This window comes from Haematobia irritans, chromosome 1 (assembly GCF_050003625.1).
Source record: "Haematobia irritans isolate KBUSLIRL chromosome 1, ASM5000362v1, whole genome shotgun sequence".
Taxonomy (NCBI): Eukaryota; Metazoa; Arthropoda; class Insecta; order Diptera; family Muscidae; genus Haematobia; species Haematobia irritans.
Genome location: NC_134397.1, coordinates 202,309,083 through 202,321,566, shown reverse-complemented (window position 1 = coordinate 202,321,566; position 12,484 = coordinate 202,309,083). Strand labels below are relative to the sequence as shown.

The 12,484-nt window shown below is 31.8% G+C and overlaps 1 protein-coding gene across 1 annotated transcript; it reads left to right on the top strand.

Moving 5' to 3' along the window:
• Positions 1–2,800: 2,800 nt before the first annotated feature.
• On the top strand, positions 2,801–9,247 carry LOC142219408 (putative cytochrome P450 6a17). The gene is made up of 2 exons (XM_075288406.1): positions 2,801–3,942; positions 8,595–9,247. The coding sequence occupies exons 1-2, from the start codon at positions 2,859–2,861 to the stop codon at positions 9,047–9,049; spliced, it is 1,539 nt and encodes a 512-aa protein (XP_075144521.1). The 5' UTR covers positions 2,801–2,858; the 3' UTR covers positions 9,050–9,247.
• The last annotated feature ends 3,237 nt before the right edge of the window (positions 9,248–12,484 follow it).

Below are 12,484 nucleotides of genomic sequence, written 5' to 3'. Positions count from 1 at the left end.
AAAATAAGTAAATATTTTTCGACAAATTCAAGAAAATTTATTAGACATAACTAAATTTTTTCAGTAGTTAAAGAAAATTGTGTAGTTTTAAGAGAAATCTTGGAGTTCAAAATTGCAAGAATGTCTTTAGTGACATACGAAGTTCATGATGGACACATTTTTGGTAAAATTTACAAATTTGAAGAAATAATGAACTATTTTGTAAGAAATACGAAATTAGGAAATCTTTATGCTTTATTTGTGTATAACTTTTTCCCGTTTTTTAGTTCATTTAACTAACATACGCAAAAAATTATTTGACTAAAATAAACTTTTTCTAAACATAATGAGTCTATGAACTAATATAAAGTTAATATGGCTTTAGTGAAATAGAGAGTTCACTTTTTTTTGAGTGTAGAAATTATATTTTGACAATATTTCCTAAAGACATAAAATGTTGACAAAATTTTCTATAGAAATATACAATTTTGACAAAATTTTCTATGCAAATAAAATGTTGGAAGATTATTTTTGGCTCGAGTGGCAATCGTGATTTTTGTGTGATTGAGGATCGGTTTATATGAGGGCTATATATAATATAAATCGAAAATGACCAATTTTGGCATGGTTGTTATTTCAACCTGATCGGATGAATTTTGCTCCTCCAAGAGGCTCCACAGGTCAAATCTGGAGATCGGTCTATATAAGGGCTATATATAATTATGGACCGATATGGACCAATTCTGGTATGGTTGCTAGAGACCATATACTAACACTACGTGCCAAATTTCAACAGAATCGGATGAAATTTTGCTTCTCGTAGAGGCTGCGCAAGCCAAATCTGGGGATCGGTTTATATGAGGGCTATATATAATTATGGACCGATGAAGACCAATTTTTGCATGGTTGTTAGAGACCATATACCAACATCATGTTCCAAATTTCAGCCGGATCGGATGAAATTTGCTTCTCTTAGAGGCTCCGCAAGCCAAATCTGGGGATCGGTTTATATGGGGCTATATATAATTATGGACCGATGTAGACCAATTTTTGCATAGTTGTTAGAGACCATATACCAACACCATGTACCAAATTTCAGTCAGATCGGATGAAATATGCTTCTCTTAGAGGCTCTGCAATCCAAATCTGGGGATCGGTTTATATGGGGGCTATATATAATTATGGACCGATGAATACCAATTTTTGCATGGTTGTTAGAGACCATATACCAACAACATGTACCAAATTTCTGCCGGATCGGATGAAATATACTTCTCTTAGAGGCTCCGCAAGCAAAATCTGGGGATCGGTTTATATGGGGGCTATATATAATTATGGACCGATGTGGACCAATTTTTGCATGGTTGCTAGAGACCATATACCAACATCATGTTCCAAATTTCAGCCGGATCGGATGAAATTTGCTTCTCTTAGAGGCTCCGCAAGCCAAATCTGGGGATTGGTTTATATGGGGCTATATATAATTATGGACCGATGTAGACCAATTTTTGCATGGTTGTTAGGGACCATATACCAACACCATGTACCAAATTTCAGTCAGATCGGATGAAATATGCTTCTCTTAGAGGCTCTGCAAGCCAAATCTGGGGATCGGTTTATATGGGGGCTATATATAATTATGGACCGATGTAGACCAATTTCTGCATGGTTGTTAGAGATCATATACCAACACCATGTACAAAATTTCAGCCTGATCGGATGAAATATGCTTCTCTTAGAGGCTCCCCATGCCAAATTTGGGGATCGGTTTATATGGGGGCTATATATAATTATGGACCGATGTAGACCAATTTTTGCATGATTGTTAGAGACCATATACCAACACCATGTACAAAATTTCAGCCTGATCGGATGAAATTTGTTTCTCTTGGAGGCTCCGCAAGCCAAATCTGGGGATCGGTTTATATGGGGGCTATACGTAAAAGTCGACCGATGTGGCCCATTTGCAATACTATTCGACCTACATCAATAACAACTACTTGTGGCAAGTTTCAAGTCGATAGCTTGTTTCGTTCGGAAGTTAGCGTGATTTCAACAGACGGACGGACGGACGGACGGACGGACATGCTTAGATCGACTCAGAACCACGACCCGGAATATATATACTTTATGGGGTCTGAGAGCAATATTTCGATGTGTTACAAGCGGAATGACAAAGTTAATATACCCCCCATCCTATGGTGGAGGGCATAAAAAAAAAATTAAAAATATGTTTTCCCAATTTAAATTGTTATTTTTATCAATATTAATCAATATTTTCAATTAATTCATTTTATTAAATTTGGGTCGAGATGAGTCGACATATTTGGCGGCTGCGGATACTAAATTTTTGCATCCGGCGGCGGTGGCGGCTGGCCGTCTACGCCGATATGAACTTGTCTACTCGGCGGCGAAAGTTATCTGAACGATAATGGCGGGGAGGACTGGCAAAAAATGGTTGGCGGCGTCTTAAACCGGCGGCGCGACTCGACAGCTTCATTCTCTGCTCCATGGTGACTATTCTGTTCGAGATTTTTATTCCATCGATAGATTTTTATACCAACCACCCTAGGATGAGAGATACACAATTTGTAATGCATCAAAATATTGGTCGCATACTCGATAATTCTTGGTCATGGTGAATTACGTCCGTACGTCTGTTGAAATAAAGCTTTCGCTCGTTTATACGGTTTTCTGTTTTATTGTACTTATCTGCACTAGTATTCGAAATGCTAGCATAACCAAAGAAATGCTTATCTGAAAATTAAATTGACTCTTTTTTTTTAAAGTCAGTTTACAATAAGCCAAAGCCCTAAGAAGACAAGCCATTGCATTCTGCTATTTTTCCCAACAAAAAAAAGAGTAAAAGAAAAAACAAAATGGATTCCATTGTAATATTTGTGATTTTAATCGTTACTATTGTTTTATTAATCTGTGCAAAATATACACAAAGACTAAGCGTTTGGAAACATCAAGGAGTAGAAAGTGTAAATTTTTGGCAACTGTATAAACGTTCGAAGACTTTAACTTTCGGTATGAACATAGGCGAAGAGTATCAACAGATGTTCACCGAACGAAAACCATTCAGGGTGATCGAATTACTTTTCACATCGGTACTAGTGGTTCAAGATCCACAAGCCATCAAGGATATAATGATAAAAAATTTTGAACATTTTCCGGATCGTGGATTTTATGTCAATCAACATGAAGCTTTGAGCCATAACTTATTGAGGATTGATTATGCCTTATGGAAACCTTTGCGCCAGAAATTATCGCCAACATTTTCCCCCGGTAAACTTCGTAAAATGTTTCCCACACTGGAAAAGGTCGCTAAGCAATTGGTAACAGTCCTAGGTGATAAATGTCAAGCTGATGGTAATGAAGCTATAGACATATATGACTTATGTGCCTGCTTCATTACCGATGTTATTGGTATTTTGATCTTTGGTATTACATGTAATAGTCTACAGGATCCAAATGCCGAAGTTCGTAGACAATGTGATCGAGCTCTAACCGATAATCTTAATCCATTTTTGGATATGGTTGGTGTGAAGTTTCCCAAACTCTTGCAATTCTTTAATGTTTATGCATATAGCAAAGAGACTAATGAATTTTATAAGCGTCTCTTCATGGATAATATGGAATATCGTGAGAAGAATAATGTGCACCATAATGATTTGATGGATTTGCTAATTGATATCAAGAATACAATACCACAAAATGCCAAAGAATTTCAATATACTCGTACCTTAGATCAATTGGCAAGCCAATTGGCTATATTTTTCATAGCGGGCTTTGATACGACTTCTGGTACCTTGTCTTGTGCTTTGTACGAATTAGCAAAAAATTTTGAAATGCAAGACAAGGCTCGTAAAGAAATTCTCCAGACCATGGTCAAATATAAAGGACACATAACCTATGACAGTTTAAAGGATATGAAATTTATCAAGGCAGTGTTACAAGGTATGAATTCTATTCCACACAGCAAAAATAAAATCAAATAAAAATTCGACTTTTCTTAGTTGATCTTTCGAATTTTATAATTTTGGTATTTTTGTTTGGCTTGAGATCACGGATAAATGAAAAAGCTGGTGTCGTAGTTTTGTTTTGTTTTGTTTTTATACCCTCCACCATAGGATGGGGGTATATTAACTTTGTCATTCCGTTTGTAACACATCGAAATATTGCTCTAAGACCCCATAAAGTATATATATTCTGGGTCGTGGTGAAATTCTGAGTCCATCTGAGCATGTCCGTCCGTCCGCCCGTCTGTTGAAATCACGCTAACTTCCGAACGAAACAAGCTATCGACTTGAAACTTGGCACAATCAGTTTTATTGATGTAGGTCGGATGGTATTGCAAATGGGCCATATGGGTCCACTTTTACGTATAGAGAAGCAAATTTCATCCGATCCCGCTGAAATTTGGTATATGGTGTTAATATATGGTCTCTAACAACCATGCAAAAAATCTATATATCCCCCATATAAACCATAATTATATATAGCCCCCATATAAACCGATCCCAGATTAGGCTTGCGGAGCCTCTAAGAGAAGCAAATTTTATCCGATCAGGCTGAAATTTGGTGCATGGTGTCAGCATATGATCTCTAACAACCATGCAAAAATTGATCCACATCGATCCATAATTATATATAGCCCCCATATAAACCGATCCCAGATTAGGCTTGCGGAGCCTCTAAGACAAGCAAATTTCATCCGATCCGGCTGAAATTTGGTACATGGTGTAAGTATATGGTCTCAAACAACTATGCAAAAATTGATCCACATCGTCAATAATTATATATAGCCCCCATATAAACCGATCCCCCGATTTGGCTTGCGGAGCCTCTAAGAGAAGCAAATTTCATCCGATCTGGTACATGGTATTAGTGAAATTTGGTACATGGTATTAGTATATGGTCTCTAATGACCATGCAGAAATTGGTCCACATAGCCCCCATATAAACTGATTTGACCTCCTCTTGGAAGACCAAAATTCATCTGATTCAGTTTAAATTTGGTAAGTGGTGTTAGTATATGGTATCCAACAACCATGCAGGATTTGGTTCAGTCCATAATTATATATAGCCCCCATATAAATCCCCAGAGTTTACCTCCGGTGCCTTTTGGAGAAGCAAAATTCATCCGATCTGGTTGAAATTTGGTACGTGGTGGTAGTATATGATATTTAACAACCATGCCAAAAGTGGTCCATATCAGTCCATAATCATATATAGCCACCATATAAACCGATCCGGAGATTTGGTTTTGGAGCCTTTTGGAGAAGCAAAATTCATCCGATCTCGTTGAAATTTGGTACATTGTGCTAGTGTATGGCCATTAACAACCATGCCTAACTAGGTTCATATCGGTCTATAGTTATATATAGCCCTCAGGTAAATCGATCCCCAATCACACAAAAATTGGTCCATTTAGAAAACGATGTTAAGAAGTTTTAAGATACCCCAACCCAATTAATTCGATTGTGGATGACAGTCTTTCGTAGAAGTTTCTACGCAATCCATGGTGGAGGGTACATAAGATTCGGCATGGCTGAACTTACGGCCGTATATACTTGTTTTTTTTTTTTACATTACATTACGGTTTGTGATCATTTTCAGCAAGATATTAAAGTTTACAATGCTACATAATATTTCTTTATAAAGCTTACGAGTAAACTACCCAGGAAAAAAAATTTGCAAGTTGTTCTACAAACATTTCTTTTAAAAGCGCATCACAAAATTCCTCATCGGTTTTTTTCAACTTCCCATGCAGTCCTTTTTGACAAGTCCACAAACATTTCTTCTAAAGGGCATCATGGGATCCCCCAATGATTTTTTTCATACTTCCGATGCAGTCCTTTTGGACAAATATTAGAAAGTACGCAATTAGGCTATTTTAAGTGCAAATTTAAGTTTTGGACAATTAAATTTCACAAAAAATACAAAATAATAAAAAAGTAAAAAAAGTAGAAAATTAATAATAATGTAAAAAAAAATAATAAAAAAAGTAAATTTCATCATCGCAGGGGTTTGAACCTGTGCCGTTTGACTTTTCGCTTCCATGGAAGTTCTTTTGAGAAGGTTTTGCAAATTACGAGAATATTTACTTTTTTGTTTATTTTTAATGGAAAAAATCTATTTATATGAAAATATATGCCGAAAAAAACAATTTATAACATAAAAAAATATTTTATAGAAAAAAAAAATTGTTAAAAATTTTCCGCTGGTGAGATTTGAACCTGCGTTTCTTATTTTTTCGTTCATACTAATAAAGAACATATCGAGAAGCAGATAGAATGTTATTCCTTGATGTCGGATTACGATCATATCACAAACATTTGAATTCGTTTCGACGCTTTGTGTTCAATGGCGTTTGGTGGCTGAGTGTGCTATGGCGTTCTGTTATGGTGCCAACAAACCCAGGTTCAACCCCAGGTTCAACCCTAGGTTCAAAAATTAGATAAAAGGAAAATACCAGTCTAATAAAAAGTTTGGTTAAAAAAGTGAAATTGGTTGACATTTTTTTGCGCCTTTTAAATTTCTTCATTCAAATGAACTTCCAAGGCACAACTTCTAAAGCAATGCAAAGAATTCAAAAAGTGAGAACTTCCGTCCTATGACAAGCCCATGTAAAATTCATTGGAGATGATCTAACATAAGTTTGCACTACTTCCGGATCACATATTGGGGATCCAAACTATTTTTTTTGAAGCTCTTTGTTTGCTAGGTAAGTTAGTTCAAATCCAAAAATTGTTATATCTTTTTATGAAGCAAAGTCCAAAGTTAATTTTGACATCTAAAAGTATGCAAATATTTAGGTACACAGAAAAAATTTCACGACAATTTTTCCAATTAAATTCTTAAATGGGGTTTAAAAAATATTCAATTAAAAATTTAATTGATTCAAAAAAAAAAATATTTGAAACAAAAATCAATCACAATAATTAATAGTATCAATTAATTTTTTAATTGACTTTCAATTAATGTTTCAATTGATACTATCGTTTCTGTGATTGAAGACATTCCAATTAAAAAATGAATTGGATCAATTAATTTCGTGAAATATCAGAAAAAAAAATATTTTGTGTGAAATAATAACATTCAAGGGCTAATAATTTATAAAACCTTGTGCTCTAACAAATTGCGTTGAACTATATATATATTTGGTGCACCTTAAAATACTTTGATTCCCGTAGGATATTCCTATATTCGAGGTATATTTATTTATTAATAAATTAATTTGGGCTCTCGAAAGTATGCAATTATTTTGGCTCCTGTAAATATGCAACAGCGATTTGTGAGAGAATACAAACAAGTCTGATATTCCACAACTGAAGGGATAATTATTTATGAACTCTTTTGTCTAACAAATAACGTTCTAATTACGCCCACGTAACGTTCTAAAAATATTTTGGTCCCTGTAAGTATGCAACAGCGATTTTTGAAAGATTAAACAGGTATAATATTATTTATTAACAAAATGCATATTCCTATAAGCTAATATGTGCTCTTGAAGTATGAAGTATGGATTTTAGAACGTAGACAAAAAGGTCATTTATTCTAATATTCGAGAGATAATCATTTATGACCACTTTTATTTTAAAAATTTCATTATCCTATAAATTAATTTGAGCACCTGAAAATATGCAAATATTTCGCCTTCTATTACAATGTTATAGAATTTTTTATGAAAGCATACAAAGAGGTCTACGTCACTCCCCCAGAAAAAAATACTATTTAACTTTTTTTAGTTCATTAAAATTTTTTCATTTTAGTTAAATTTTGCCAAATTAGAGAAAAATGTTCTTATATTATTTTTTGCTTAATTTAATGACTTGAATTTATACAATTTTGTCAAAATTTTTTTTCTATAGAAAACTTTGTCAAAATTTTATTTCTATTGAAAATTTTGTAAAAATTTTATTTCTATAGAAAATTTTGTCAAAATTTTATTTCTACAGAAAATTTTATTTCTATAGAAAATTTTGTCAAAATGTTATTTCTATAGAACATTTTGTCAAAATTTTATTTCTATAGAAAATTTTGTCAAAATTTTATTTCTATAGAAAATTTTGTCAGAATTTTATTTCTACAGAAGATTTTGTAAAAATTTTATTTCTATAGAAAATTTTGTCAAAATTTTATTTCTATAGAAAATTTTGTCAAAATTTTATTTCTACAGAAAATTTTGTTAAAATTTTATTTCTATAGAAAATTTTATCAGAATTTTATTTCTACAGAAGATTTTGTCAAAATTTTATTTCTACAGAAAATTTTGTTAAAATTTTATTTCTATAGAAAATTTTGTCAGAATTTTATTTCTACAGAAGATTTTGTCAAAATTTTATTTCTATACTAAATTTTGTCAAAATTGTATTTCTATAGAAAATTGTTTGTCAAAAACTTTTTTCTATAGAAAATTTTGTCAATTTTTTTTCTATTGAAAATTTTATCCAATTTTTGTTTGTATAGAATATTTTGTCAAAATTTTATTTCTATAGAAAATTTTATTTCTTCTTTGTTGGATAGCTATATTTTGCAAAATCTACCAAAACATAAAGAATTCTATGATTTAGTCTTTCCTTGCTTTTCTTTTTCTTCCCTTTTAGAAACTTTACGCAAATATTCAATAGCACCAGTGACAATACGAATTTGTCGCCATCCCTGCAAAATAACTACTTCGTGTGGCTCTTCTTTGGACATAGAAACTGGTAATATATTCTTGTTACCGCTCTATGGGATACATCACAATCCCGATTTGTTTCCTGACCCAGATAAATTTTCACCAGAACGTTATACTAACCAACTGGGAAAAGAGAATGGAGGCATCAATGATTTTAACAACATTTTGGCATTTGGAGCAGGCCCCAAAATATGTATTGGAGAACATTTTGCTAGGTTACAAATTACCTATGGTTTATCAATGCTACTTTCGGAGTTTGAGTTTTCTGCCTGTCCAGAGACTCCTAAAGAATTGAAATTTGATATAAGGAAAAAGCATATACTTTCTGTAAGCGATGGTATTCGACTGAAGGTAGATAAGCTGATAAAAAGGGATCATTAACATACATAGCACATAACAGACATTCCAACAAAACTCAGAACCATCATATTCAGTACGCGTCAAACAAGATTGGCTTAAAAATGAGATTGCTCGCATTATTTCTATTGCAAGTTGGCAAGATGGCTACACCCAGAAAAAAGTGCCTTCGAAACTAAAGGAAAAAATTTTCATCAATATAGTTTATCCATTTTATTTCCATCAAGGTAAATTTTTGTGAAAAATAATAAAATTTACTCGTTTCAGTAAAAAAATCCTAAACTGTAAGCAGTTAGGAGTAGTTCATTAACTAGAATAAGGCATGGAATTTTACTCATACTATTTTCTTCGCTGGGTATAAGAATTTACTACTGAAAAAGAAAATTTTATTCACCGATAACAAAGCATTCGTAAAAATAAACAAAAACCGAACTAAAACCAAGTTTCCTCAAAATTAGTAAAATTTCTTATAAAATGATAATTGCAACTTCCTTTATAATAGAAAGTTTTTCATACATACGAACAACACTTGGCATAGAAAAATATTTTAGTTCATTCGTACTAAGAAGTATGCAATCCTTTCAAAACTTAAGGAAACACACTTGTTAGAATATAGGAAATTTTCCTAAATTTCTATTGTCTACCTGTAATCGATACCTGTCATCGTAATCGATGTGTTTGCGCGTGGGTGTAATCGATATATTTGCGCGACGGTTGTTTTTTTAGTTGGAATCGTTGTTTCGGAGAGATTGTTAAAAAATAATATGGTAAAATAATATAATAAATAACAAATAAAATATATAAAATACACTGAAAAAACAGTGAACCCACCAGGAAGAAAAGTTTCGGTTAATTTTAGAAAAATTTGAATATTTGTAGAAAATTTTAACTAAACAGTATTACAAACGTTGGCATCACGCCGATGTCATCAAAATAAGTAAATATTTTTCGACAAATTCAAGAAAATTTATTAGACATAACTAAGATTTTTCACTAGTTAAAGAAAATTTTGTAGTTTGAAGGAAAAACTTGGAGTTCAAAATTGCAAGAATGTCTTTAGTGATATACGAAGTTCATGATGAACACATTTTTGGTAAATTTTACAAATTTAAAGAAATTCTGAACTATTTTGTGGAAGGTACGAATTTAGTTAATCATTATGCTTCATTCGAGTTTATTTTTTTCCTCGGTTTTAGTTAATTTAACTAACGTAAACAAAAAATTATTATAGTAAAGGAAACTTTCTCCAAACATAATAATTCCATGAACTAAAATAAAGTTAAATTGGCTTTAGTGAAATAGAGAGTTCACTTTTTTTTGAGTGTATTTGTTATTTTAAATTAATGAGAAAAATTTTCGTTTTTTTAAATAAATCTATCAATGTTCGTGATAGTGTATAAAGAAAGAAAACACCAGCAGAATAACAACCCTTTCATTTGTCTTCATTTTGGAATCTTCAATTATCAGGTAATATTCAGTGACGCTAACCTTTTGCAACAAAAATGTTTTATGATTTTTTATATTTGTAGGTATTGAAATTGTAAAAGGAGGACAAAATCGTTAGGCAGCAACTTATTAAAAGTGAAAAGTACAAGAAGAAGAAAAAGTGCGTTTTACAGTTGATAATATCACACGGAAATTGGAAATAGTGGAATAATAAACTAATATTTCAAAGAGATTCGATGCTGTTGATTCTTAATAAATATATTCAATATATTAATAAAACATGTCTTTTATTGAAGATAAAGTTGCTTATAGAAATAAATAAAATTGTATTTAAAAACGAAGGTAAGCAGTTCTAATTATGAAGTAAAAGTTTTACCACAAATGTGTAAGATTTGTCGAAATGAATGAAAAAATTTCAATAAAATCATTCCATATATGAATTCAAATTAGTTAAATTTTTTCATTCTGTAGTATAGTGGTACATAAATATAGGAAAATGTTAACTAATATATGGAATATATTATTCCTAATTTCTACGAAAATCACATCGTTCAAACAAATAAAAATGGCTTTGGCGCTATACGAAGTTCAACTTTCTTCACAATGAGTTCATTTTAACTTAAAGAAGGGGTCACTTTTTTCTGGGTGTAATTAATCAAAAATATTTATTTATCGAAAAAATTATATATTTATAATTGTTACATTTTCTGCCAAAACGTTGAACTTTCCATCCACAATCATTCAATATTAAGTTCCTATAATAATTTTTCAAAAAAAAATAATAATAAATAATGAAATGTAAATTTGATTGTAAGATTAGTTGTACAATTAATCTCTTTACCATTCGGATAACTTCAAATTGATTTTATAATGGATAATTGTCCGCGTCGAATAGGCAAATTTATATTGGCTTAACCGTCAAGCCGCCGGAGGCAGAATCTTTGTGTTAGCCGTCACCGGCAAAAATGGAACGGCGTCATTCTCTGCTCAGAAGATACGAATGAATTTTGATTGTAAGATTGGTTGTACAACTAATGTCATAACCATGCAGATATCCACAATAATGCGCCATCCAGAATATAAGTTTTTTCGGACCTAATATCTGTTTTTGTAAAGAATCTTACAATGTGACCGAACGCTAAGAATTGTTGGACGTAAGTAAAATATCGATAAATGTATTATCGATCCCATAAACAAGAAGCAATATCGATTATGTCTTCAAGCATAACTTCCAGTGTAGCCAATGTTTGGCATATGTGCGACACGAACACTGTCGTCCGGATAAACTTATAGTCTGAACGACCCATAAGATTTTAAATTGAATAATTGTCCGTCACCGAGTAGATAAATTAGCCAAATGCAATTATTTAGTATCAGCCGCCACGGACAAAAATGGTTCGGCTAAACATAAAAAAATGGGAAATCCAGCATAAAAACTAGTACTTAGATAACGTTTTCGCAAGAAAAACTCTTATACACCATATAAAAAAACGTTAGAGCGGAATAAATGCGAAATCTTTGTTTTGAGTATTTTCAGACACATATTTATACAACCCTGACATATTATTTTGCATAAATAAGTTAACATCCCTGGGTTTGAGATAGATGAAGATATTCGTTTTTCGCAGAAACGATCTTGGTACTAAGTACAGATAACATTCTAGTCGAAGTTTGTCTGTAGTATTGATGACCTTACCTAACATACAACGCTTGATCACTCATCAAGTCGTTAATTTCTTAAAGAAAATATAACACAGAAATATTTAAATTTTTCAATAAAGATTTTATTAATTTTTTTCTGGCATTTCTTGTTTTTTGTTTGTTGTTCTTTTTCAGTATTTTGGATTTGGAGTTTTCCAGTTTAATTGTAAATTTTATAATTATAATAATGTTTTTGTAAATTTTTTATAATAATATATAATATTTTTTTATATATATAATATGAATGACAAAAATTCTTACAATTTTGATTAAAATACATAGAATTATGTATAGAATAATATACTTTGGTTT